Below are 26772 nucleotides of genomic sequence, written 5' to 3' on the forward strand. Positions count from 1 at the left end.
AACTCAAAGGCGGGTAAGAATTCTACCTTGGAACGCGTAAGCAACTGGCGTGTGGGACGTTCCGCAAAACTCCAGCGTCAAACCTTGAAGTTTCAAACGCTGCATTGGAGGAGAGCAGACCGGGCGTTGGAGCGTTTGCTTTAGAAATTCCGCACGGTAGTTGGGGTGTGGAAAACGATCGCAGAAGACGTCTACGTTGGGTATGTCTTCCAAACCTCTAAACGTTGCCGATTCTCAGAACTCGTTGAGGACAGAAGGACGACCCGACGGGCCAGCTTATGGGAGTTACGCGGGTCTCCCCGGTGAACCGTTGATAACGGAAGTGAATACCGTGGAAGGGAATGGTACCCGGAAGAGGCATGGAGAGAGGGAGCGAGGCAGAGAGAGCGGTGAGATTGGCGATAACCAAGCTGACTTGGTCCAAGAGTCTCAGGTCGCACTCCCACTTCCGGTATCAACAGGTGGTCAGTTCGCAAATGATGCATCTGAGCAAGGACTCCTTGCCAAACCAGTATCGAGCAGAGATTGGCTTCGCCGACTTGAGGTCAAGGCGAGAATCCGCCCTGCAATAATCCAGCCCTTTCCAAAACTCTCTGCCCCGCTCTTTCCCAAACTCAGCTCGAAACTCACCAACCTTATGTCAATTGTCCCATCTAAATGGCGTTGGTTACCTTTCTGGCTCTACGTAGCGTGCTGGATCATCATTGCTGCCGTTCTCATTCTGTTCAACAATTACAAAGCGACGACGATCGAGGGTACACCTTCTTACATTGGCTGCACAACCCAGCTATGGGCCTGGAATGTTGAAACATGTGGAACGGATGGCGTATATTGCAAACCCTTTTCAAATCAATCCTTCGTTGTCCGATGTCCTTCTCTGTGTCATTTAACCTATAATCAGAATAAGAGGTGGTTGGGACCATCGCAGGTTGGCTTCATGCAGCCGTGGGTAGTTGGTACAGATGTGTATCGAGCCGAGAGCTGGATTTGTCCTAGTGCGATTCATGCGGGATTAGTGTCGAAAAATCTGGGAGGGTGTGCGGTCGTCGAAATTGTGGGTGAAGCTACCGATTACCCTTCCACGACTGCCAACGGCATGACATCTCTCGCGTTCGACTCTCGGTTTCCTAAATCATACCGACTCAAGCCGGTAGATTCGTCTTACTGCACTGATTTTTCGTGGGGCATCCTTCCGATCGCCATCATCCTCGTTGCACTCTTCCCCCTCGTCCATCCCTCAAAGGGTGCCTTTTTCTTTGCGCTCATCTCGGCCGGCTTCTGGCATATCATTTTTGTTGGCATTCCGATTCACGACGAGTCTTGGACAGCTGCTGCGTGGGGAACATACTTTGTAACACTCGGATTCGCTTACTTCTTGTACAAAGTCATTATCCGGGACACTATACCCTCACCCCCACACTTTCCGATCGACACCTTCTTGTTTACTACGCTACCCTTTTATCTTGCCCTCCACATGGAAATCCTAACGGCACCGCTAGCCAATTTCGGACTGACGTCCCGCGCATTTCGTGAACCGACGACTTTGATAGTCTTTATCGTTGCCGTGCCAGCGGTGGTGATATTGTGCTTGTTTCAACTGTGGTTTTTGCGGCGACATGGAGTGTTGGGATCATACCTCCTTGGATATGGGTTAGCTATAATCGCCTACTTCCTCCTCCCCTTCGTTTTGTTCCTGCACGTTCACCTCCATCATTATACACTCGGCGTGATTCTCCTCCCCCTTACACGCTTTGTTCAAACCCGTCCCACGCTTCTGATCCAGGGGTTCCTTCTTGGTCTCGTTGTTCAGGGTTTGGCACGGTGGGGTCCAGCGTCGCCCTTCGACACGTCGTTCCAGAACTTGAACGGAGATGAAGCCGTATGGATTCCTCGGCCAGAGTTTACCATTGATCCGGCCGGCTTGGCTGCCAACGGGACTGTGAAATGGTCGTTTGGTATGGACTCCTTGTCAACCATACCCGATGGGTTACCCTACGATTCTTTTTCCCTTCTTTTGAACGACGTAGAAGTGTACAGAGGGGCGGAAAGCAAGTTTAACTTGAAGACCGTGAAGGCGGATTCGAACCCAACGAGACCTTACTATGTTCGTGTGGCTTTCGTGCAGTCGGGTAGTGCGCTTGAGTATTCATATCCAGTGACAGTGAGAGGGAATGGAACGGTGACCTATCAGAATGGCACGGTAGTTTCTCTGTAGATTTTTGACACATTGTACATAGCTTTATGACTTTTTGTTATTACAAACATGTTTTCACTACCAAGATGATGATGGGCATAGTAGGACGTCCTCGCCTCATTTTATTGGGAGGGCGCCTTCATGATAGGAAACGCTCAATCATAGCGCCCGATAGTAACAGGCAATGCCACCTCCTGCTCCAAAAACGTCGCGGGTTGCCTTAGTTCGCTTGTCATCAACAACGACGCTATCCTTCCCTGTGAGTCGTAACGGACAATGTCAGTCCACACAACTGTAGTCCAGACAAGGCGCATTCGTACGTGCCTGTAATTGCAGATTCACCCGCTTGATGGTCTCGTACTTAGCCTCAATGGCCTTGATCCGTTCGCTGTTGCTAGTTTGAAGGAGTTGCACCGTAGAGCCCTAAACAGTCGTACCCGACACTTGAGGAAGAGCCAGTGGCAGTAGAATGAAGATGATTCTATATACCAGTTCCTTCGCATCTTTCTCCAGCTTTTCCATCTGCAATTCTAGTTGATTAGCCCTAATGCATGCCTGACCAGCAGTCTGAACATGGGTCCTGCGCCATAACTGTAGTCAGAATCCAACACAGTGAGAAAGAAACTAGAACATGAGCGCACTGTATTTCAGCTTGCAATTTCTCCACCTCCCGATCCGCATCGGCCAGTTGCATCTGTAACCCCACCACTCGATCGACTAGTTGGTCTTTTTCGCGGGACCAAAGTTCTGCTTGGGCTTCAGTTCCTTCCCTATCACCCACTATGAGATGAATTTCAACTGAAAGACGAAGATGGTGGGATGAGTCGTTACCGCGCTAAAACTCGTTTTGATAAGGCTTCAATGGTCTCTTCGCATTCTTTTAGTCTTTCCAAGTCAGGGGCCGTGACATCTATTTCTGTTTGAAGCTGGAAGATCCTGGATATACAGTGGTGAAAACCGAGTCGTCCATGGTATTTATTTCCATTAGCCGCTCACCTAGCATCAGCATCACCCGCTGATTTCCGCAATTCATCCATTTCCATATCACCTTTCCGAATCCCGTCCTTCAAGCGCGCCACCTCTGCTTTCAACAAGACCGCTTCCTCCTTAGCGACACGCAATCGCCTAGAAAGCTCCTCTTCATATTTCCGCTGTCTCTCGCGGATGGACGAGGCTTCTTGGCGTTGACGATTAAGGTTATCGTGGAGAAGACTTATTTCTTGATTCTGGATTTTAAGCTTTTCGAACTGTTTGCCATATATTGATTAGAAATTGAATGAGGAAAATGTGACAGACTTGGTCACGTACGACAGATTGTCGGTCAGCCTCTTTTACTTCCTCCTGGATGTGGTCCTTTCGGAGTTTCCTAATGAATTGGATGTGATGATAGCGCAAGTAGAATTGGAAGTTGATGTCATTGAGAAGGAGGAGAAGCTGTAGCTTGAGGATGTCGACATGGGAGGGTGTGAGACACTGTTCCGGGGTACATGTTGGGAGGGTTGCCAGGGAATCCTACAGAGTAGGACGTTCTGCCTTTAGCGTACTTCGCTTCAACTGCTAGCGAACGACAACACGAACCTTATAACCGATTATAGTCGTTCGCAATATGCGGTTGATGTTCAAAATGGCATTCAAGTCAACGCCAGCTTCGCCCACGTCACCCTGCGCCACCGTTTTCACCTTCTTTTGAGGCCCTATCGGTCTACCTTCAGGCTCGGCTGACACTCCAGGAACAGCATCTTCTGTTTCACGTGAAGAAGTAGGTTGTCTGACCTCAGCAGATGCGGTACTAGCACCATCACCCTGCAAGGTGGACTTGACGGCATTCACATCTAATATGGATTCCGATCCCCGATCCTTGAGCTTAGGCACAGGAGAGAGAATGGGGGCGACATGCTCCGTGTGATCCAAGATAGTGAACCGTCTAATAGATTCCTCATTTCCTTCCTCAACGGAATGTATCGACACAGCACTTGGCTTATTATCGTTCGCTGCAGCTTGCAGACCAGAATAGCTGCGGAGCTCTAGGCTTTCGATTATAACGTCAGAGGGGTCCTTCTGAACCAGCTTGGACATTTCGCGCTCCTTCTGAGATGTCAAAAAGAGAAGATTTTGATGTAATCGGTGGGACTTTGAAAGTGTCTTATCGGGAATTTGATTCAGAAAGTAAACAAATCTCATACAACCATGCGGCCAGAAGCCTACCATCAACTTCTTGACAACAATATCATTCAAGTCCATATCTTCCATTTCATCAACTTGTTTCCTCATCTCCATAAACGGATCATCCGCAAGCTCAAAAGTTCCACTCAAGACCCCACTCTGATCTCGCCATTGGAAATCTGGTCTCTTCACCTCGTAAAACGCCCGTAAAAACTCTACGGTATTACAGGGAAAAATACCGTAGAGTAGCGTAAAGTAGTTCTCGATGGATTCTGCAATCGCGACGTGGGTATACTCTGTAAGAATAGTATCGACAGCTACTTGTGGTTCTTCAATTTCCGACCGATGAGTGACCTGATGCGATCGTTTGCTGGTGAGATTGAGAACAATCGAATAGGTGGATTCCCAATATACGAGCCGCAGCAGGATAGCTAGTAGATCGTTCAGAGTATCTACTAATCGTCCTACAATTGACGGCATGAGGACGGTGAGGAACGTTACTATAGAGCATATAATTCCCGGATTGGTATCTTTCTGTAGCACAATAATAGAAACGAGAAGTTAAACCTCTTCTTCGGGTATTCGGTTTTGACGGTCAGCGTCTATTTACCATGGCACTGCTCAAAATGGTATGAAATAGTTTGCTTTCGTGGATATAGTAGAGTGGTGCTTCCTAGTATCATGTCGATATTGTGCGAATTACGTTAACAATATATGCATCATCAATTTCAAACTGGACACCCCACATACCTCACGCCGCCCAAATTTGATCAGAAACACAAGAACATGCATCCGATGTTGCTTGTTTACACAGTATTCATTCAACAAGTCAAAAAAGTCCTGTGCAAAGTATGCGCAATGTCAAGCCTCTTATTCAGGAAGAAATAAAAAAGCGGTATAGGGCACGCTGCCAGCACTTGGACAATATTTGATAGAAGTGGGCAGCAATTGGTAAACTCAACGCTCTTGTAATGAGATCATTCCCAGAATCATCTGCAGGTAATCAGCTTTGGGTACGATATTACCTTTGGTCTTGCAACCCCAAATTGCATCAGGACTCGTTCCAAATTGTTTGCGCATACGGTATCCCAGAATGCTCCAATCTTTCTATTAGCCCGCTCGGAAATTGCTAAAGGTGTTACGCCGCCCGGGCCGTATTCTTTACTACTCGTCTGCCCTCGTTCCCAAACCAGAGCCCGCTCAGCCAAGTAGGACCCCACAATCGCACGTCGAAACTGTTCAATTCCAGGCAGATTTCCCATATTCTGGGCCCATGACCAGTGCTCATAAGATAGCAATTCAACGGTAATATTTGTCACGCGATCCACCAAAGGTTTCCATCTCCCTGCCGTTAGCACCGGTTTCATAAAACTCTCCCACCAATCTGCTATGAACCGTGATGGATCATATATGGGCAACAGCTTTTGTAACCATGCGACCAGAACCAGCAATTTTGTATCCTCCCCCGCGACCTGCTCTAAGTCCAATCGGTACACACCCCTATGCGATTGGGTATCTTTGGGGGCAAATGTAGAGCGATAAAGAGAAACAAGTTCTGTTGCGAGTTTATCCGCAGAAGAATGGAACGTAGGTGGGGAGACGGGGTGGTGAGTTATGTAGTTGTGGAGTGTTGAGAATGTTTTGGATGCATCAATGCGCGGGGGAGTTTCGAGGAGAAGGTCGGAAGTAGATGCTTTCAGGTCACTGGCAATGAGTGCGAGAACGTCGCGGGTGGACATTGAAAGAAAGTTGAAAGTGCAATGGCGAGAAAAAGTAGGTGAATGACAACGACCAGCCCACGGCGTCATTTAACCATATTTGGAACTCATGAGGTGGCTGTGAACGTTAATAACACGCTCTCGTTCTCCCTTCTCGTTTCGCCCCATGGGCTCAATCTGCCATGCATCAACTCAAGGCGAGCGGAAAGTCACCAAGTCCGACGGGTTCTTTCATCGCAGGAATGTCGTGGCGGGATTATGCGCCATTATTCCTCTTTGCATTTCTGGTCAAACTCTTCCTTATCCCGTCCTAGTGAGCTATCCAACTGTATCCCCGCCAGAAGATATAAGTCAAAGCACAACTAACCGCTCCTTTCCATATTACAGCCGCTCGACTGACTTTGAAGTTCATCGCAACTGGCTGGCAATAACCCACAACCTCCCCAGTGCCAAATGGTATTACGAGGTAAGGGCGTTCGATGCAACTACGACGCTATTGGACTCGAACATTTGAGACGTAGAATACCTCAGAGTGGACCCTAGATTATCCTCCGTTCTTTGCCTGGTTTGAGTGGATACTTTCCCATCCAGCGCAGTTATTCGACGCCAAGATGCTGGAAATTGATAACCTCCAGTATGCCAGCTCTGGTACTGTTCTGTTCCAAAGACTCAGCGTTATGGCGAGCGAGATGGTCTTCTTTGCGGGAGCTTTGAGGTGAGTGCCTTATTCTCTCATAGATTCTCCAGGTATCTCCATCTAACTAGATACCGCCACTAGGATAGTTCAACACGTTCGAGACAGGCGACATAGGCTCATATTCCTGGGGATCATTTTTTGGAGTCCGGGTTTACTGTTTGTGGACCACATCCATTTCCAATATAATGGGTTTCTGTACGGAATTCAGCTGTTTTCGATATCTGCAATGCTGCAGGTTTGTTACTTTCCTGCCGACATGCCATAGCGTTGAATGTTGTTATAAATACTTTAGTATCCAAGAATCAGCCAATTATCGGCGCGATCCTCTTCGCAACAATATTGAACTTCAAGCACATTTACCTCTACCAAGCGCCAGCTTATTTTATCTATCTGTTACGGAGCTACTGCTTTCGCGCAGGTACGGACGACTTGGCCCTGTGCAAGACTTGGTAGCATCTGAGCTTACATTCGCGCCAAACAGACCGCTTCTCTTTCCCAAACTTCCTACTCCTTGGCGCGGCAACAATTGGAGTCTTCACAGCCTCATTCGGTCCCTTCATAGCCCACATACCACAGATCATAGCCAGACTGTTTCCCTTCAAACGTGGCTTATGTCATGCATATTGGGCCCCTAATTTCTGGGCGCTGTATGCATTTGGAGATCGAGTTTTGATACATGGTGAGAGGTTCTACATTTTTCGACATGATCAACGGGGAACGAGAATGGTTGAACGATCGTTGTGTGCTATGGCAGTTGCTCGTATCATAGGCCTCAGCGCCGGCGTTGAAACCGCGTCATTGACCAGGGGACTTGTTGGAGATACAGTCTTCGGCTTCCTTCCGGATATCAAGCCGGTGCATACCTTGCTTTTGACTGTACTTTCTCAAGTGGTGCGGTCCCGTAATAACGTTCACCGTTCTCCTCTACACTTGGCTAAAGTGTTGTTAATTCTAGCCCACACTGTGGAAACTTTGGTCCGATCCGACACCAGCGCGATTTATCGATAGTCTCATTCTTTGCGGCTTTGGTTCATTTCTGTTTGGGTGGCATGTGCATGAGAAGGCTATCTTATTGGTGTTGATTCCATTGAGGTGCGTGTTCTTTGGTGAGAGCATATAATTCTCGTTTTGATGTTGGGCGGCTACAGTTTGCTGGTGAGGAAATCACCGGAATACGCACGAATCTTCTATGTGCTAGCCTGTACTGGTTATTATTCGCTTTTCCCACTGTTGTTCAGACCAGCAGGTGAGTCCTACATGAGAAGGCGTCGTTGCTTGGTGAGGACTTAATTGTGCGACATTCAGAAACGGTTATCAAGACCATCACGCTGGTTGCGTTTGCTTTGTTTGGACACCATTTCCTGGCGATGCTGCATAGCGTGCAGTAAGTGGTAGCAGTTTCGGTTCTCTCCCGAGCCTTGTCTCATGCAGGTCCTGACTTCTGCAGTGGAAAGTCCAGTTCCGACTTCCAAGTCCTCCCTTGGGAACGAAATTACCTCCAGGGCCTGATACCCCTGTTTCTGTACACAGAACTCATCCATCCAGTCTTCCTAGGCCCAGATAAATTCCAATTTCTCCCACTGATGCTGACATCTATTTATTGCTCAGTTGGAATCCTCTATGGATGGGTTATATTATATCAGTTGGGTATTAGTTAAGTAGAAAAATCCAAAAAAAAAGAAGACTATATATATACAAATTCCGAATTGTCCAAGGGACGCCCGCATCAGCCGATTTGGTTGACAACAAATGAGGTAATTATGAGTGTCCTTGCGAGGTTGTAGTGGCAAACAGGCGATTGACTAGATCAACGTTTGGGTCGTCTCCTTGGGATAACAAGGGATGGACCTGCGATTGCCGCACACTCTGCTTGTATTTTGTTAGTAGAAAGATCATGAGTTTGCATCGGCAATGAGTGTGTCACCTTTGGATCTTCCAAACTCGATAGGGAGTACATTGAGTGGTCCTCACGCCCCTCCTCCGAAAAGATACCCCTAATACTCTCACTGGATAGGTCTCGTTTTGACACTTCGGGAACTTTGTAAACGGGATCTGAGGAGCCACTCTGATGAGACCGAAGCCACATATGACCAGCATCATCGCAGTGAGCTGCCGTGGCAATTGTACGTACCACCCTTAACGAGCTTCATCTCAATCGTCACCTTGATGATCGAATTGACTCTTGATTCTTGCAGCAAATAACGCCTTGACGTTGATCGAGACGCTGCATATTCCGCAAGGTTAATTGAAACCATTCCAATGTCTTCGGTGCTTTTCCCGGCATTGACAGACTGTCGTATGTAGAGAATCAATTCGCATGGAAGAAGGACGCCATCCTTTCCAATGATCATTGTCGGTTCAAGGCGGAAGGTACAGTCCCAAGAGGCGACATGCTCTTTTACTACCACTCTGTGCAGGGGAGAAGAGGAAAAGTTTGTTTATACTTGTGGTAAGGAGAAAGAGACATTGATAATTTCACCGTACTCACTTGTGGGTCAGCCCCTCATAGCTTCCACCATTCTTTAGTTTCCATTTAACAAAATAAAGTCCGCTAACATATGGGAGGTTCGTAAGGTCGTGGACATGACAGGTTGCTTCAAACTTGACTTTGCGGGACTTGGGGACGAAGAAGGAGGTCATGGTCAAGAAAACTTCCGCTGGGATGTTCGGACGCTGGCCAGAGGTGTAAAGAAGGGAAAGCGGGGGAGGACCGAGTGTCCTCTTCGTCGATGGGTTTTGCACAGCCTCTGTGTCCTTCCTTCTTCCAAAGCGTTGATGGTCACGGCTTTTGAATTGTGCCCGTTGTTCGCCGATTTAGTATCCGATGAATCAGCAACTTTTGATAAATGAGTGACGTTTAGGTTCGAATGGCTGGTTCAATCCATTCCCAAATCAAGGATGAGGTCTGAACTGTCGAATCGTTTGAGCTTTGTCGCCCTCCTTTTTTCTCAAGCCAACGACAGCTGCATTCCCTTCATTCCGAGGGTCCTCGGTCTTTGGTTGGGCTGTCAAAAGCTCCGCTTATATAGTGGTCGGAGAGCGGGGAAACCGGCTGTGTGTATATTTGTTTCATTCATCGCCTTTTTGAAAGCACGAAAGCCGCAAAACTGGCAACTACAGCAGTGGAAATGAACTTGCGCTTTGAGAGTGACGCCTGGGCTCCCGCTCCAGTCCCAGTAGGGGAAGATAAGGTCTGGAGAGAAGTCGAACAGGAAAAGGAATGGTCAGAAAGAGCAAAAGGTGAGGGTCGATTAATGGTTCCGGCTTGTGCCGCCATCTCGATGGGGAAGGCAAGGTGGCACATTTGCCCTTGGGACCTTGCGACCTGTATGATGGTCGCCATGCGCAGTAAGATTCTCTCAAATAGGTGCTTACGTCCTTTCTCTGTATTTTAGACATGTCAGTGCCAGCCCTCAGTGGACTTCGACGTACGAGCTTTGGAGGCCTGGCACCAGCATTTCTGCAGCGAAAGGATTCCTCCTTGGAAAATGGCGTGAATCCGTGGAAATCCTTTCTGACAGCAGCATCCTCAACATCTCCTGTTAGTATGATACCGCATGACCTTTTCGCTGTTGGTCAAGGGGCAGCTGCGGTCCCAGCTGAAGTCGTTTCCGCCTTTGCGCGGCAATTCTCTGAAGCCGAGACGTCGGGAGATGAGTCTAGTGTGATCGAACACTCCGATGGGAGGTGAGTGTCCAGCGCATAGTATTTGGCCAGTGAACTCTGACAATTAACCATGTTCCTGCGCGATGCAGTGAGACGGGTTCTGTTAATCGGTCTCGATCGCGATCTCCTACTAAACCTCGGCGGAGGTCCTCCATAGTGTCCCTGAGGAGCCTACCCCGGGTTCCTGAACTTTCGACTGAACGTCCCATTTCTCCCCTTACCCTCGAGGATAATTCCGTACACTCTTCTACATCCACCCTCGTTGAGGCGACCCCGACATCCAACAGTGATACTTTGAAAGTACCAAGTGTATTTGAAAGCACTGATGATACAGCTGATTCAGATGCGGAAGAGTTGTCAACGGAGAGCTCTATTACATTTTATCAAGGTTTCCGTGCGCTTCACCCCAAGTTGGCAACGCCATCCAACCCATCATCACCTCGCTCCGTTGGCTTGAGACTCGGCCAATCGACCGAGTTGGATTTGCCACGATCTCCAAACCCCTCATACAGGGCCCCGCCGTCTGCCAAACACTTTCCAGAAAAAGCACGGATTCACGCGGCGTCCATCAATAACATTGCCCGACTATTTTCTGAACTGTTGAATGAACGTGACTCTGTGCTGCACGAAAGTGAAAGACTAGAAGGACAACGGACGGCAATATCTGACGAGCTGAGACAAATTGAAGATCTCCTTACTGAGTTGGGACGACGAAAGCACGAATTGTCGGGCAAATTAAAACGAGTAGTTGAAAAGGAAGACAAAGTCAACCAGATGTTGGATGACCTGGACGCAAGGATATCGTCCATTGGGGATGAGACCATGTCGTTTGAGCGAACTATTCGCACCTTAAAAGGTCGCTCAGCTTCGATTGCGGCTGATGTAGAGACGGATGATGAGGCCCCTGAGATACAGCCGAACACGTGCTATAAGACCCTCTATGGGCATAGCGATAGCGTCGAATGCCTGGACTTTGATATGCCCTACGGAACATTGGTAACTGGATCCGCTGACAGGTCAGTAAGGGTGTGGGATTTGAGTAGCCACCGATGTGCGGCTTTGCTGCAGGGCCATACTGGTAAGCATTCTGTTGTGATTGCGGTGCCCTAGAGCTTAATACTGAGCCACGACACGTCTAGGTTGGGTCCGAGCTGTGCAAGTGAAGGACCAAGTATTGATGTCAGGATCAGGGGATCACAGCATTCGTCAATGGAACCTTTCAAATCTGCCACCACTTCCAGCAGCACCTCCTGGGAATCTTGCCTCATCCCCTTTCTATACACCAGAAGCTGATGAAGTTTGTGTACATATGTTCCGAGGGCATACTGGCGGAGTTGGCTGCCTGATGTTCGATGACCAGTGGCTAGTCAGTGGGAGTGTCGACAAGACAGTTCGCCAATGGGATCGAGAGACCGGAAATGAAGTTGCGGTTCTGCGAAGTGAAAAATGGGTGGATGGAAATCACATGGACAAGGTTGATCGGCTACTGATTGGAGACTTTCCCTCTATGGACGACCGATCCGGATTAGAGGAGGCCGAGGACGGCAAGGGCATTATTTCGAAACGTGGATTCAAGTTGTATAATGTTGGCGGGCATGTCGGTGCCTTGCAGTTCTGGCATCATGCTCTTGCTGCAGGTTATGGGGACGGGGTCGTGCGACTGTGGGATTTGAGGACCGGCAAGTGCCACCGTGAGCTGGCTGGACATCTTGCGGCGGTTACCACCCTGAAATTTGATCAAGCACATGTGATTTCGGGTAGTGTAGATAAAACGATCAAGGTAGGCTTCTTACAAAATGGTATTTATGTCTCAACTGTGCTAAGATCTCTTTCATGTAGGTGTGGGATTTACGCACAGGAGAAGCTGTTGACGAAGTTCGATTTGACGGTTGTGTAAATGACCTGCATCATGACATGTTTAGGATAGTCGTAGCGGCAGGCTCCAAGGATGTGCAGGTACGGATTGCGCGTGTGAGGGTCAACCCTAGATCACACACACTCAAATATTCTCTTGAATTTAGATCTACAATCGGACGACATCCGTCATCAAAAGTCTGGAAGGCCATTCAAAGCCTGTGCGATCGCTGCGACATATGGATGACACACTTATTTCCGGAGGGATGGATACCACTGTACGCATTTGGCGGATCTAGATGTAGCCATCAGATACGTCCCAAGTTACAGGACAAGCTTGGATCGTCCAAGATGTATATTATAGAGAGATGGTTGGTAGGCTGAGGAGAAGTCAAGGGGAAGATGGTTAGGAAATAGTTGTGTGTCTTGTGTATTGCGCAGGTTTGAAAGTCTGTGCTTGAAGGTGTGGAGCGGTTGTCGGTAGGGAACTGAGTCTGTCCCATTTTCCTCTTCTTCTATTATATATTATATATATTGCGCGGGATGGGTAGGGCTGATGCAGCAATTCATTCAAAAGTCTTTATTATCGTCGTCCATATGCAATTTATCCCAAAAAGGATAAATATCTTTGTGCCTATTGGATAGAAACACGTGACATGTTTCGGTCGAAGCGCCCTTTGGAGCTTTGGGCTTTGTAGCTGTTGGAGCGAATTGCAGAGGAAGAGTTCTTTCCAACAAAAGCATATCCGCGAGTATTTTCTTCGTGGTCGCAATCCCCTCCCACTAGGTAAGTGCATATACGACAAGTAAATAGACGGGTGGGGAAACAGTGGAGAAGGACAAGGCGTTCATGTGGGGAATAGTGGAGGATTGGGCCGAGCATTTTGACTGACCATTTGTCTCTTGCTCTCGTTGGTATCCATCCGTTGCTTTCAACCCGACGATTTTTTCCCTTCCCCTTATCATCCATCCATCCATCCATCGCCATCGACACTCCTCTTCTTACTGGCCTTGCGCTGACCTCCCACATACCTCACCCACCCTGTCGTACCATTGTTAATCGTGCCGTAGCAGTCGTCATGGTCCGGTATGTTGCGTGCAATGACGCATTGAACCTCTGCCTCATTGTGGGACTAACAAAACGCTTGCCTGAATAGTTACGCTGCCGTTCCCGAGAACCCCGCCAAGTGTGAGTGTTGCTAGACTTTTTGTGGATCATTGGCGGAGGGCGAGGTGACAAGGAGAGATTTGGAGGAGCCGAAATGGGGCCGTGTAGTTGTGGATAGCGAACTGGAATGAAGCAGGGCGGAACAAGAGGAGAAAAGCGTATGGGCCATGGTTGTGTCATGGAATGAGGATCTTGTGGTGGACATGTGGAATCCCGCAGACGTGTGATCTGTCATGTATTGATCGACCTTCCTCTTTTAGCCGCCAAGGCGCGGGGCTCTTACCTTCGCACCCACTTCAAGAACACCCGAGAAGTGGCCAAGACCATCTCCGGCATGAAGCTTCGTAAGGCCGTTGCGTTCCTTAACGACGTGAAGGAGCACAAGCAGGCTGTTCCCTTCCGCCGGTTCTCGGGCGGTGTTGGTCGCACGGCGCAGGCTAAGGTCTGGGGTGTAACTCAGGCGAGGTGGCCCCAAAAGTCTTGCGAGTTCATGTTGGGTCTCCTTAAGAATGCTGAGAGCAACGCTGAGGTGCGCCACTTTGTTTCGGTGCATGGATTGTAGATACACTTTGGCTAAACCTTTGTGCAGGTGAAGGGTCTCAACATCGACAACTTGGTCGTTCGTCACATTCAGGTCAACCAGGCCCCCAAGCAGCGCCGTAGGACTTACCGTGCCCACGGTCGTATCAACCGTATGTATTTAGCTCGTATGAAAATTTTCTCAAGTGTGTGAGCGGTGTATACTTACCCACTTTTTCTAGCCTACATGAGCCACCCCTGCCACATTGAGTTGACTCTTGTTGAGGAGGAGAAGCAGGTTCAGAGGGAGGAGCAACAGCTGGTGCAAAAGTTGTCCAAGAGGAGACAGGTTCGCGCCCGGGTTCAGGCTGCTCGTGCACCCGCTGCCACTGCTTAAGTGATGATATAGTACCGATTTGGTGTAATATATTCTCGGTTGCTTGTTTGCTGGAAGTGAATTTTCTTGCATGATTTTCCATATCATTTGTCGACTTGACCCCCAGCATGCTGGTGTGTGTATTGGGGAAATCCAATGCAATCACGTGATTTAAACCATAGATCACTGTAGATCTCACCAGAGCGACCATCTCTGTTCATCCTCTCGCTGAATTATGGACGCAACAACCATAAACAAGTACTTTCCCCTCATCTTGTTAGGCGGCCTCTTTTTTGGCGTTATTCTCCTCCGAATTGTACAAGCATTGGGAATCTTTAGTGGGTTCAAGGGGAGCAGAGTCGTTCCACCGCCTCCCGGTGTGAAGATTCAAAAGAAGGATTGATGTTGCGATTCTGGATGGGCAACATTTTATCTGACGTAGGTGATTAAAAATAACAGAGCAAGAAATATGCGAAATCGAAATTTTATTAACATGTACACAGGTCAAAGCAAGTACCAAGCCAAAAAGCAAGAAATACAATAAGAAAATCAACAATATTACAAGCTACTTCAAACCCTTCAAAAACTCTCCAACATCCAGATCTTCATACTGGTCCTGATCGGCCAGCTCTTCCAGACCTTCCAAAACGTCCTTTGCGGTCGCCTTTTTGGATTTGTCTTGTTTCGGTTTAGCGGATTCGGATGGACCTCCGATGGAGAAGAGATCCAAGATTTGATCAGTGTCCATTGATCGAAGGCCGGCGTTTTCTTGGTTGATAACTGAGGAGGCAATGTTGAGTTTAAACTTTTGGAGCCTGTGTGAGAGTGTATAGTGTGAGTCGGTAATGTTTGACAAGAGAGGACAAGAGGAAATAGGATACGGTACCCCATAATCTTTTCCTCCAATGTTCCTTTGGTTATCAACCGATAAACGTTCACAACTCTCTTCTGTCCAATCCGGTGAGCCCGATCCATGGCCTGCAAATCCTTCATCGGGTTCCAATCATGCTCGACAAAAATGACCGTATCTGCACCGGTAAGAGTCAATCCCAGCCCTCCGACATGGGTAGTAAGCAGAAGGACATCGATGGAGGCGTCTTGGTTGAATTTGCGGACGAGATCGTGTCGGGTGCTTGCGTCTGTTGTGCCGTCTAGACGGAGGTAGGAGACACTGGGCATCAAAGTTTTGAACAGATCTTTTTCGATCATGTCTAGCATGGGGCGGAGCTGGGCGAAGATTAATGCGCGATGCGGGGCGACGGCGGTGGTGGTTGGGTTACTGGTTGGGTCGACACCTATTCCGCAGTCTTGGAGGAGCTGGCTATAAATGTGTAATTGAATTGTGAGATATGGTCATGAGTACACACACATATTGCAAGAACCATGGCGACATACCCCAAGGCCTGAATCTTTGGCGCATGCTCAATATCGCGAATGTGACTTTGGCGGGCACTCAACCATCCCTGCACCTTGTTCCACTGGGGATGGGAAGGATTTACCACCAAAGCAGGATGATTTACCAACTTCCTCAGGTACTGTAGAGCCTGGAACACATGTCCAGTCTTTCCTCCTTGCTTCTTGGCGACTACATTGCTCTCCTCCACCTCTTCCCCAACCAAAATCTTTTCAGCGCCTTCCTTGGCCTGGCTCTTGGCGAAATCTTCGTATAATGATTTTTGAAGGTCGCTGAGCTCGCAATAGTAATCTTGAATGATCTTTGGTGGAAGATCATGCAACACATCTTCCTTCATCCGACGTAGTAGGAAAGGAAGGACTTGCTTGTGCAGGGCTTCCATTGCCAATGCACCTTGTTCCTGCTCCTTACTTGAACTCTTCGCATCACGGGATGCGAGAATGGGTTTCCCAAACCGATCATTGAACAATCGCTCGGTGCCCAAGAACCCTGGCATGAGGAAATCGAACAAGGACCAAAGCTCCAGAACGTTATTCTGGATCGGTGTGCCAGAGAGAATCAATCGGTGGAGGGACTGGATAGATTTCACCGCTTGGGTAATTTTCGTTTTGGGGTTTTTGATGATATGGCCCTCGTCGAGGATACAGTAGTTGAAGTGGAAGCGTGAGAGCTCGTCAATATCATTGCGGAGAATCTCGTAAGAGAGGATGACTACGTCGTAGTTGGGGATTTTGCGGCGAATCCTGTGGATATGAGATGTTACACAAGTTCAGAGGGGATCAAGACAGAGAACACTCGTATTCGGATCCGCTACTCACTCTGCACGCTCTTGGACATTTCCTCCATATATGACTGGTTTTAAGAATTCGGCATAGGTCTGAATCTCATGGGACCAATGACCAGTCAACGTTGGCGGACAGACAACCAAAGACGGAGCATGGGCACTATCTGGGGTACTCGTCTTCTTATATCTTTCTGCGCGATTATGATGATCGGATGCCAACATGCAGATGGACTGCAGGGTTTTCCCAAGACCCATATCTAGTGGAGAAATGGTTAATGCAAAGTGGAACCCAAAGCCGAACAGCTTCACTTACCATCACAAAGAATTCCATGCAACCCATACCGATTGAGGAATGCCAACCAACTGATACCTTCCTTTTGGTAACTTCTCAGCTCTGCCTTGATTGGCACTGGCAGCTCAAACTCCTCCACTTTCTCGCTCCCAATAAGTTGTCCAATGAACTTTCGTTCCTCTTTACGATGCCGTATAAGCTCATCGCTAAATCCTTCTGGATCGGGAATTCCACTTTCAAGAGGAACAAGCTTAACCAGCTGCGCAAAGACATTCGTACTGACGAATCTCACTTCCTCGTCTGGATCGGACATGCGACCTAGGACGGGAATTATGAGGAAGATGATATAAGGAAGGATGCTGTGGTCCATGCCACGGACAATGTGATGGACACATTCCGCAGCACCTTGTCGATACGCAAGGTTATTTGTGTCGCCAAGGAGAGGAAGGACGTGGTCGACCAGGGCTTGCATTGCGGGCGCAGTGATGACCTGACAAAATGCGGCCATACATCTGGCTGCCATGTGGCGAACAATGGCAAGTGAAGCGCGCAAACAGCTGGCGACACCGGGAAGAACGGTGATGACCGTGGAGTAGAGGGTAGTGTGCAGGTAGGGTAGTAGTTTAGATAGCAAATGAAGGGAGTGAACCAGCTCCTGAGCGTATCCTTCCATAGTGAGATACTTCTCTAGGACTGATGCAATCGGTTGATCCGGTTTTGCGAGTTCAAGGAGATTTGTCGCTACAAGCGACCAGAGCTTGGGCACTTGTACAAACGCCTCTGCACCGAACCGCTCACAAATCTCACGGAACGCATATTCAGCCCCTCGAGCAGTGATCGCCCGTGATTTTTTCTCCACCTCCTCAGAGGCTGATAAGGCTGCCGTGTCAGCTTCACTGACAGTATCAGTTACGGTAGAGTCTACCCCCGGCCCAGCGCTTTTGCGTTTGCCTCTTCCCCCTTTCTTTGCGGCTCCGTTGGTCTTGGTCTTGCGAGACGCGTCTACATCCTCCAACGACGACGAGTTCAGCGTCTCATTGAACGTTATGGTAAGTATCCCGTCCTTCTTCTGGATGACTTGCTCCTTGTCTGTTCGTACACTTGGATCCCCGCAGAGGAACGCGGACAAATTCTTGATCACTTTCTCGTTGATCGCGACCGGTTTTCCCAATTTAATATTCAGTTCAATAAAACCTGCTACACCGCGTGCGGCACGACTTTGGATATCTTCGTTCACCTCTTCTTTCACACTGTTCATGAGAGATCGGATAATTGGGTTGGTTTTTGCTGGCAACCGGCCCATGCGCACCACTGCTGAAGCCATGCTGGCAAGGACTTGTACCTCCAATTTGCGCTGTGTCTCGCGGAAAGAGTCGATGACCGCTGTAGCTCTTCGGATACGATCTTGGATCTGAGTGGCGGTGCGTGGGGGGCATGTTGGTGGTATCATCTTGGGTACAACCTGTTGAACGACATGCTCCGCGACTGTTAGAGTGAATACATTTCCAAAGGGCGTAGATGGTCTTTGTCCCTGGTTGGAAGGGAGCTCGGGTAAGGCCGGGATATCCTTCCCACAGAATTCCGCGCTGGCTGCAAGTAGTCCTTCGCATTCGTTTCGTACAGTCAACAGAGGATGCACAAGCTCGCTATATAGTAGGGTCGTGCCAGAATCCGCCTCGGCCAATGATTTCACCATATTTCCCCACAACACATCGGCGAGTGGTACACTGTCCAAAACTATCGCTGTCTCTGTCCCGACTTTCGACCCCTGTATTGCATTCCTCTCTTGCCAACAACCCGCCCACTCGTCCAACATGACGTTACAGAACACACGATGGCCAACCCAGCCACTGTTGAGATAGGCAGTAACCAGCTCTCGCACGCGCTCTTCTACCTCACTGTCGTCGGTGCCGAATAACGCGCAAACCAGTCCGCCCAGTGCTGTAGCACCCGCCAATCGACCTCGGATGACATCGTCCCGCGATATGACTGTTAAATCCTGCTCTGCCATAGCCTTGTCATGCGGTGATACGTTGAAGCCATCCGTATCTCCACGGCGCTTTTTACCGTGAACGCCCTGTGGTTTAGATGATTGACTTGCTCCAGGGGAATAAAAGAAGCGTAGATCCAGCGGAGAACCCACAGGGGTCATGACAAGCGCAAACCATGCTGGTAGAACAGATAGTGTAACGGTTTTCAGCTGTCCTGGTTCCCGAGCATTGTATGCTTCCATAAACCTCATCAGTTTCTTCCACACTTCAGAGGTGCTTTCGCCAATATCCTTCCTTTCCTCGATGATAAAGTTTTGAAATACGAGCCTCAAGAGTTCCATGGTCACCCAACTACCATTGCTTCCATACGTTACATCAACAAACGTTGCAACAGTGCGTAGCACTGCTTGTCTAACGGATACGATGGCGTGTCGGAAAAACGGATATAGGCGCGGTATTAACTCCTGTAAAGAACTGGCCGATTCAGCCTTCATTATTTCCACAATCTCGGGCTTCATCATGAGTTGAGAGAGCAAGTCCATTACTGATCCAGTTGCTGACGTCAAATCATCTAGCTCTTCCAGGCAATTCCATAGCGTCATGACGATGGAATAGAACACCGTCCTGACAGGCAAGATCTTGACTAGGAGATCACAAACTGGTAGTAATGCCGAGGATGATACCGCCCGGACATCGTCGTCATGATCCCGGAGCCTAGTAACGCATTCCATCAGTAAGCCGTGCGATATACACGAACAGCGAGGTACTTTACCCGTTGATCACAGCCCGGAACAGGGCAGTTTCCTTCCCTTCTTGTTGTGATCCAAACACGTTCGGTAACAAATCTTTCCGGACAGCCATCCAGTACTTGAGGCCGACCAAGGCACCGTGCCGTACTTGCCAACCCTTGCCACGTCCCCCATGTGCTGTTCCACTCGCGACAGGTTGTTCTTCGCTTGCTTCGAGGAGCTTCAACAGGCCCTGGTTCACCATCGTTAAGCATAACTCCTGTTCACTCCATTGCATAACAACCCCGAGCGTCTGGGCTGCAGTCTCACGAACTGGTGCAACCGCCTGGTCGCTACCATAGTCGCCAAAACGATCCAATGCCAGCACGCAAAGAAGCCGAATTGCCACATCTTCCAGCCACGCTCTATGACGGGCAGCGTTATCCTTGAGGGGGATGCCAACTAATTTGCCTGCGCCGGAGCCGTGCACTTTGAGCACAGCTCTCAGTCCGATGGCTGCTCCATGTCGTGTCTCCCAACTTGGGGAAAACAGATCTAAGCAAAGCTGCTCGCACAATCCCTCGAACGGCCATTCGTCGCCTGACTCATGAATGGCACCGAGAAACGCGGGTTCTTGTTTCACTTTTGCCTCCACAACGACTTTGTCATCGTTTGGTGGAGTCTCCGTGCTAGGGGAGGTAACCATTGGACTCCCATTCATAATTGATTCTTCGTCTTCTTGTTTGATTTTGATGGACGCAGTTATGGGCTTGGCATCAGATAGTGATTTCCGTTGCTTCGTTGCTGATACCTCTACAATGCGAACTCTAATGCACCAACCTTGTAAACATACAGTAATTTCAGTGCCTGTTAAACGTGACCGACGACTTACTTGCTGCCCCTGTCTTTGCCCATCATTCTCATTTTTCGCTTTAATGTAGCCTTCTGGCGCTGGCTGAGTCCAGCCATCGAAGGGTCATCATCGGCAATGCCTCTACGAAAGGCATCATATGAGCAACCTGCCAATCTCCACACGAGCCACAAAATCATGACACATACCCACGAGTTGACTTTGAGCTAAGGTCTAACAATTGCTGCGCCGATTGCTGCGTTGATTGGCTTGCATCGGTTGGTGATTTTGCAGATACCACATCCGACTCATCAAGTAGATCTGTGCAGGAACATGAGCGCTCAAAAACGGTGCGTTCTGCAAACGTAGACTAGCAGTCAGTACATACCTTTCATAAATTCTGTCCCCATTCCCAATCTCTTCTTTAGCTCCTTCTTCTGCAGTGCAATTCGTTCCTTTGGATCCATATCAGAGTGATCGATGTCAAACTCGCGCCCCGCGCTTGCCAGTAAGGGTGCCCCATTCTTGACGACATTTCCAATGTCAAAGGATTCAAATCTCAGCAATCCATCGCTATCTGCATCCAATGCATGCTTGACAGCGTCTTCATCCGAGTTCGCAGGTACTGGAGGTTCCCATTGCGGTACATTTTTGGCAATCGCTTCGATGGCGTGTCCTGCTGCTATCCGCGTGGCCCACTCTGTGCTGCGTAAATGAACAAGAACCTTGATAGCGATCAATCTTTCGGTTTTGCGTGATGCATGTCAAACGGGACGGCTTACCCTTCCCAATAAATTATACAACTGATCAGGCTGCTGCCTCTGGATTTCACCAATCTGCTGTGCTGCAGTTGTGCGTACGGTGGTTGTTGATCCCGTATCCAGCAGGAGGATCAAGCGCTCAAGCCTATGCCACATAAAACACTGATATTAAGATCGGATAGAAACCAGATAATGATTTCCACAAATAGACGTCGTATCTCTCTATTCACTTATGTTGATTCCAGCCTGCCCCTACCCTATCCTGCTGGTAACATCCCATATCCCCCGTACCTGGTGGCCATCGCAAATGATCCGTTTGTTTATAACCAGAGGTTATGGGCTTGGAATGCCTCCGAATGGCAGTGGATCGAATGTGAAATGTTGTGGGACGCGCCTCTTTTCTGCCTGTGGGGGGAGGGCAGATGAACCTTGCTTATATAGACGAGACCGACGCGTGTTTTAAAATTCTGATCTTGGTGGCACAGCAGTTAATGGACATACCAGCCTCCCGCCGACTGCAACCCTTTTTGCAGGAGTTTTGTTTTTTTTTTGTTTTGTTTGAGCTGGGCTTGCAACTAAAAGTGAGGATTCCACAGGTGGGTTAGTGAAGGAATCTATTGCACAAGGTGAGTGTTTGGAGTGTTTTGACATCTGGGCGCAAAATGGTAATTGTCAGTGGCTCGCAGTTTGTTTCAACAGGGCGCGCAGTGTTCTAGTCAGAATTGTATGTCCAACATGACGTCGGCGCCCGGTAGCAAGTCTCTCGGTGATATCAAGCAGACCGCTATAGAGGACTCCAAGCACTATGTATACATTACGGCAGACCCACTCAACCTTGTCCCGCTCGTTGATTTTGTTCGAAGCGATGAAGCAGGAGCTGTCGCTACATTCTCTGGAACGACCCGTAACACGTTTACAGGTACGATGGTACTGTAGTGGTCTGCAACTCACAGTAAGAGTCAAACGCTGGAATCAGTCAAGGGTACGACAAAAAAAGTCCTCCATTTGACATACGAAGCCTATATTCCGATGGCTTTGTCACAACTCCACCGCATCCTAGAACAAGCGCACGTTTTATATCCCTCCCTCATCCGTACTGCTGTCGCTCACCGCCTTGGACTAGTGCCAATAGGTCAGGAGTCGGTCCTCATAACAGCATCTTCACCACACAGAAAAGATGCACTGGATGCCGCGTCGTGGATCATTGACGAACTCAAACGAAAAGTACCAATCTGGAAAAGAGAGGAATACGCAGATGGAAGTGTTTGGAAGGAAAATGCAGAATGTAATTGGTCGGGCGGAACGAACTAAAAGCTCTCCTTTCCCAAATAATGGGTTTGCGGCAGCTTGGGCGTAGATCCAGGCGCATATGTACGGGCTACTTCTTAGGTTATTCACGGGGTCAAATTTATTTACAAACAAGCTAGTATAGATTCTGCAAAATGACGACCGTTAGACGAACGTGCTTATGTATGAAGGGGTTACTTGCGTTATTACTTACCGTTTTCTTCATAATTCTCAAAAACTCTTCTTGATTAATTTCGCCATCACCATCTCGGTCTGCTTCATCGATCATTTCTTGAAGCTCCTCGTCTGTTAGATTTTCGCCCAGTTCCTTTGCGACTCGCTTCAGATTCTTAAAAGAAATTTTGCCCGTCTCATCGTCATCAAAAAGACGGAAGGCTTTTATGATTTCTTCTCGAGTGTCCTTTTCGGCCTAATGGTTTGATGTTGATAAGTGCATGAATCAGATCCCTACGCGCCGTGTTCCTACGCACCATCTTTGCCGTCATCAACTCCAGAAAGTCGTTGAAATCAATCGAACCGCTACCAGTTCGATCTACTTCTGCAATCATCCTCTTCAACTCGTCCTTTTTGGGTTCAAATCCCAATGCTCGCATTGCAACTTTGAGCTCCTTTGTGTCAATCGTCCCACTCCCATCTGTGTCGAATAGATCAAATGCTTCCCGAATCTCTTGTTTCTGATCTGGAGTAAGGTCGCTGCTTGGTTTGGGGACACGTTTTGACGGTGCTGCGGTTGGTGGTTTGCGGAATGTCGTTGCCTGTCACATGGACCAACAATTTAGAGTCACAAAGTCATTTTCCTCGGCGGTAGTTCTGAGTTCGTACCATGGGTAAACAAGGCAAACAAAAGAATAGTTTAAGACTACGGTTAGAGCGTTGGGCGAATTAGTTTCCGGTTCCTGTTGTGGTCCGAATGCTCGCGATCGAAGATCAAGGTAGAAACCCTTCCATGCACGCGTGTGACAGTCAAGCACTGTGGCGCGGTTGCATTAGATAAGCAGCTGTTTCGCTGCGCTTTTGCAACTCACTATTTCTCTCACTGGGAGTAGCAAACGCTGTGCTGCAAGGGCCATCGATGCCCGTAGAATGTTCAAAATTACATAGAATCTGGAACTGCTCGTATACATTTGGACGAGCTAAACGCAGCAAGGGTCCCAGCAATGCATTCAGTGTGATTAGAAGAGCGATACAAAGATCGCCTCTCCACCCATCGTAAATGTATGGAGCTCATGTACCGTATACCATTCTCCCAACCCCCTCCCCCCTTTTATGTTGTTACAATCCAGTGCTCTCTGACGATATGAAATGCCGTTAAGATAAGTGAAGCCAAGTTCAATAAGCGACGGGGATCTGAACGCGTCGAAAGCATCGATCGCAAGAATTTATTTGCAAGGTGATCTCGCCTGATCTCTGCCGTAGTGGTCGAATGTCCGTTTACCCAACCTTTGACCAACCGGCCACAAGGCTGCACATTGCTTTATCCACGAACAACAACCCGGTACCAGGTATATGCGAAACTCACACTTACAATCATGCGGTGAGTGAACTCGCTATACTTTGGTCAGCCCAGAAATGCATTTTCCAACATGGAGACAGGTCCAAGTCATATTCCCTTCACAATCGTCCACCATTACTGAGCAATTGCGAAAAGACGACGCATCATACTTCTACTACAAAGCCAGTGTTCCCTTGTCGTTCTTCATTCAACCCGACTTTGTTAATAACTACATTCGAAAAGGTACGCATCTGCATGGTCACTGAATCTCGACCAAGTCTAGCTTTACAATGTCTAACTTTGACCCCGTAGGAGGTTTCACGGCCCTCAGAAGCAATGCGAAAGCTGATATAGATGACACTTTTGCGTTGTTACCTTCTGGGAGATTGGTGATGAGTGTAAAAAAGGACACTTATGAAACACTTGGGCTGGTTGGACGGCCGAGCAAATTCGGTGATAAAGGCAATCGATATTGTAAGCGAGGGCTTCAAGCATCTTTAGGACGTAGTGATTGAAAGATTGACGCCCCTTTCCCTAGTCATACACATTGATCTTGCCCAGCCAGCGTTCAAGCCAAAGGGAAAGCTTTACGAGCGGGTCAAGTGGTGCTTCACACATACCCTCACAGATACTTACGATTTTTTAATGTCCTTTACCGATACTGGTAGGTAGACAGCATTATTTGTTAAGGGTGCATTTTTTAACGTCCGCGCCTGATCGAAACTCAGAGACTCGGTTGTCATCTGAGATCAGTTTCCCACCGAATGTGAAAGCAACTCGAGTATGCATCGACGGAGTCTGCCAAACTCACGAAAACATTATGGTACCACAAATTGGGGACATTGCATTTGAGGATCTTCTCAATGACCAGAATGACCGGAAAGGCGAAATATGGCGAGATCACGCTCTGAACCTATTTGAATGGCTTGGGCTCCTTGCATGTGGAGCAGCTAGAATAAAGGCTGGTGACAATGTGGACCCATTTTTCTCCGTCTATTCGGCTCCCGAGCCATCCAAACCGGGTACTACTGTATCCGTACGATGGACAGGATACCTCACTACTCATCAAATCGTGCGAATAAAGGATAGTGTGAAAGACTGCATGAAAAAGGAGGGTTTGCCGTGGGCTGCAATACTGGTGTGGGGATTTCGGGATGCACCAGTATCATGGCGGGAAGAAGATCATGGTTACTTTCTTGGAGGTGAGAACGATTACGTGTTGGTGTTTCGAGGAGAGCAGCAGTGCATATCCTATCAAGCAGTGGGGACGTACGATGGATTTTGTATATAGCAATATTTATGAATTACTGCCGTCTGCGTTTTCTCAACCGCTTCTCGTACGGAAATAAGCCAGAATTCCAGCTAAGTTCAACAGAATCCATGATCAGCCTTCCAGATCCTCTGTATCGAATTGTTGGATGGACTGTACCATGAGGGAACGATCTGGTTTGGAGGTCCCTACATTTTTGCTATCGTTGGATTACCTGGTGTGTTATTACCAATGTGAGCATCATCCAGAAATCAAAGTTACAAAGCTATAAGTACATTGCGTGCGGGACATAGATCAATAACTATGAAATGAAGATGGGACATCCATCTATCAGTGCTGAATCTGTAACAGTCCGCATTTTAATAGACAGCTTATTTTGCGCTGAATGTCTTTATTTGCTGTGTTCAACGCGCTGTAGGGGAAAGCACCATGACTATGCATTCACGACGTTCACTTGCGAAATAAGGAAGCTTACTTGGCAAGACTTGGCGGATGTTTTTGCGCTTCCATCAAAATCTTTTGTATGCTCGGATCTCGTAAAGCTTCTTGCACCTCCGGGTCCGCCATAACCCGCTTCACAAGCTCCTTCTCATGGTCAGGCAATTCATCTGGAATCTGGAAGCCCGAGGCGCCTTCCTTTCCCCTCTCCTTCACTTTCTGTCCTTCCTGCTCGTCAGCCAAACCCCCCAAGGCATCCCCAAGAAGGCCGGCAAATTCCCGGAGAGCAACCATAAGATCCGGCCGTGTTGCTGCATACTTCTTGAATGCAGCCTGCGGGTCGCGTGATAATTCAGTAGCAGCTTTCTGGAATACAGGGTCAGTGAGTGCACGAGTGAGAACTGGATTTCGTTCGATTTTCTCGAGAAATTCCGGTGTTAGCCACTCTGAAAAGAAGATACCCTACTGATGAGAACACTTCACGGTAGTCACTGTGGCAATATGAGATTACCTTGTCTGTCCAATAACGACATCTGCGATCTCATGGCTGCTTGCACTTCGTCAATGCGGAGATTATCGGTCGGTGACTGTTTCGGTTTGATGAGGGGAATATCCGCGGCGGGTTTTGCTGATTTCGTTGTTTTCGCCGGCGCTTTTCTGGCTGCATTTCCCCCATTCAAAAATCCCTTCTTTAGTCCGCTGTATGCACTCTATCTATACGAACTTAGCCTCATCCACAGAGCTGCCAAATGGCGAAATTGGATGTTACCTGTGTTTGGTGGTTCATCATCACCGGGTCTTTTCCACGAACTGAAGTTGTACCAGTACTGTTGAATTGACCAGCTTTGACATCTGGAAAGAACGCTCAGACACGGTAACCGTTCGTTCTCCATCCGAAATGCGTGCTTACCCTTTATGCCACGAATGGCATGTAGCCGCTCGATCTCTTGGGTCATGTCCTCGAGAGGAGGGACATCTGGGGGACACGGCTTGCAAGATAAGATTGCAGCTGGCTAACAAGTTTCTAAGCTAGTACTTACCGTCGTCTATGGTGGTCATGATGGATAGCTTTTAGTTACCAAACTGACA

General features: G+C 48.4%; 11 protein-coding genes across 11 annotated transcripts; 6 read left to right on the forward strand and 5 right to left on the reverse strand.

Annotated features, from left to right (window-relative positions):
- Window positions 1–89: 89 nt before the first annotated feature.
- SPPG_00413 (uncharacterized protein) lies at window positions 90–2281 on the forward strand. Its single transcript, XM_016748740.1, has one exon. The coding sequence runs from the start codon at window positions 203–205 to the stop codon at window positions 2213–2215; it is 2013 nt and encodes a 670-aa protein (XP_016612743.1). The 5' UTR covers window positions 90–202; the 3' UTR covers window positions 2216–2281.
- On the reverse strand, window positions 2184–6113 carry SPPG_00414 (uncharacterized protein). Its single transcript, XM_016748741.1, has 12 exons — window positions 5383–6113; window positions 5108–5197; window positions 4968–5030; window positions 4400–4891; window positions 3773–4336; window positions 3503–3706; window positions 3191–3441; window positions 3026–3130; window positions 2836–2964; window positions 2684–2774; window positions 2519–2617; window positions 2184–2451 (listed from the first exon to the last, which is right to left on the reverse strand). Exons 1-12 carry the CDS (start codon window positions 6094–6096, stop codon window positions 2350–2352), a joined length of 2904 nt encoding a protein of 967 aa, XP_016612744.1. The 5' UTR covers window positions 6097–6113; the 3' UTR covers window positions 2184–2349.
- Window positions 6114–6243: 130 nt separating this feature from the next.
- On the forward strand, window positions 6244–8526 carry SPPG_00415 (dolichyl-P-Glc:Glc1Man(9)GlcNAc(2)-PP-dolichol alpha-1,3-glucosyltransferase). Its single transcript, XM_016748742.1, has 11 exons — window positions 6244–6388; window positions 6463–6541; window positions 6597–6790; window positions 6854–7007; window positions 7073–7190; window positions 7254–7451; window positions 7527–7663; window positions 7728–7864; window positions 7921–8018; window positions 8078–8156; window positions 8220–8526. The coding sequence occupies exons 1-11, from the start codon at window positions 6258–6260 to the stop codon at window positions 8428–8430; spliced, it is 1536 nt and encodes a 511-aa protein (XP_016612745.1). The 5' UTR covers window positions 6244–6257; the 3' UTR covers window positions 8431–8526.
- Window positions 8346–9583, reverse strand: SPPG_00416 (uncharacterized protein). The gene is made up of 4 exons (XM_016748743.1): window positions 9261–9583; window positions 8904–9181; window positions 8697–8824; window positions 8346–8638 (listed from the first exon to the last, which is right to left on the reverse strand). The coding sequence occupies exons 1-4, from the start codon at window positions 9410–9412 to the stop codon at window positions 8531–8533; spliced, it is 666 nt and encodes a 221-aa protein (XP_016612746.1). The 5' UTR covers window positions 9413–9583; the 3' UTR covers window positions 8346–8530.
- A 129-nt stretch (window positions 9584–9712) lies between these two features.
- SPPG_00417 (uncharacterized protein) lies at window positions 9713–12884 on the forward strand. Its single transcript, XM_016748744.1, has 6 exons — window positions 9713–10012; window positions 10168–10459; window positions 10528–11516; window positions 11578–12218; window positions 12278–12394; window positions 12460–12884. Exons 1-6 carry the CDS (start codon window positions 9901–9903, stop codon window positions 12589–12591), a joined length of 2283 nt encoding a protein of 760 aa, XP_016612747.1. The 5' UTR covers window positions 9713–9900; the 3' UTR covers window positions 12592–12884.
- A 98-nt stretch (window positions 12885–12982) lies between these two features.
- On the forward strand, window positions 12983–14437 carry SPPG_00418 (ribosomal protein L22). Its single transcript, XM_016748745.1, has 6 exons — window positions 12983–13079; window positions 13367–13379; window positions 13450–13481; window positions 13721–13989; window positions 14050–14152; window positions 14222–14437. The coding sequence occupies exons 2-6, from the start codon at window positions 13372–13374 to the stop codon at window positions 14374–14376; spliced, it is 567 nt and encodes a 188-aa protein (XP_016612748.1). The 5' UTR covers window positions 12983–13079; window positions 13367–13371; the 3' UTR covers window positions 14377–14437.
- A 386-nt stretch (window positions 14438–14823) lies between these two features.
- SPPG_00419 (DNA-binding ATPase) lies at window positions 14824–21575 on the reverse strand. The gene is made up of 11 exons (XM_016748746.1): window positions 21467–21575; window positions 21197–21320; window positions 20803–21139; window positions 20624–20735; window positions 20457–20558; window positions 19609–20391; window positions 16867–19550; window positions 16588–16810; window positions 15751–16512; window positions 15242–15676; window positions 14824–15170 (listed from the first exon to the last, which is right to left on the reverse strand). Exons 1-11 carry the CDS (start codon window positions 21475–21477, stop codon window positions 14921–14923), a joined length of 5823 nt encoding a protein of 1940 aa, XP_016612749.1. The 5' UTR covers window positions 21478–21575; the 3' UTR covers window positions 14824–14920.
- A 68-nt stretch (window positions 21576–21643) lies between these two features.
- On the forward strand, window positions 21644–22726 carry SPPG_00420 (uncharacterized protein). The gene is made up of 3 exons (XM_016748747.1): window positions 21644–21801; window positions 21862–22094; window positions 22152–22726. Exons 2-3 carry the CDS (start codon window positions 21902–21904, stop codon window positions 22484–22486), a joined length of 528 nt encoding a protein of 175 aa, XP_016612750.1. The 5' UTR covers window positions 21644–21801; window positions 21862–21901; the 3' UTR covers window positions 22487–22726.
- Window positions 22370–23415, reverse strand: SPPG_00421 (centrin-1). Its single transcript, XM_016748748.1, has 4 exons — window positions 23306–23415; window positions 22954–23238; window positions 22677–22892; window positions 22370–22610 (listed from the first exon to the last, which is right to left on the reverse strand). Exons 1-4 carry the CDS (start codon window positions 23306–23308, stop codon window positions 22599–22601), a joined length of 516 nt encoding a protein of 171 aa, XP_016612751.1. The 5' UTR covers window positions 23309–23415; the 3' UTR covers window positions 22370–22598.
- Window positions 23416–23854: 439 nt separating this feature from the next.
- Window positions 23855–25317, forward strand: SPPG_00422 (uncharacterized protein). The gene is made up of 5 exons (XM_016748749.1): window positions 23855–24017; window positions 24077–24218; window positions 24288–24449; window positions 24514–24639; window positions 24704–25317. Exons 1-5 carry the CDS (start codon window positions 23907–23909, stop codon window positions 25264–25266), a joined length of 1104 nt encoding a protein of 367 aa, XP_016612752.1. The 5' UTR covers window positions 23855–23906; the 3' UTR covers window positions 25267–25317.
- A 58-nt stretch (window positions 25318–25375) lies between these two features.
- On the reverse strand, window positions 25376–26756 carry SPPG_00423 (uncharacterized protein). Its single transcript, XM_016748750.1, has 6 exons — window positions 26724–26756; window positions 26594–26659; window positions 26453–26535; window positions 26195–26393; window positions 25721–26129; window positions 25376–25657 (listed from the first exon to the last, which is right to left on the reverse strand). Exons 1-6 carry the CDS (start codon window positions 26740–26742, stop codon window positions 25576–25578), a joined length of 858 nt encoding a protein of 285 aa, XP_016612753.1. The 5' UTR covers window positions 26743–26756; the 3' UTR covers window positions 25376–25575.
- Window positions 26757–26772: the final 16 nt, after the last annotated feature.

This window comes from Spizellomyces punctatus (assembly GCF_000182565.1).
Source record: "Spizellomyces punctatus DAOM BR117 chromosome Unknown supercont1.1, whole genome shotgun sequence".
Taxonomy (NCBI): Eukaryota; Fungi; Chytridiomycota; class Chytridiomycetes; order Spizellomycetales; family Spizellomycetaceae; genus Spizellomyces; species Spizellomyces punctatus.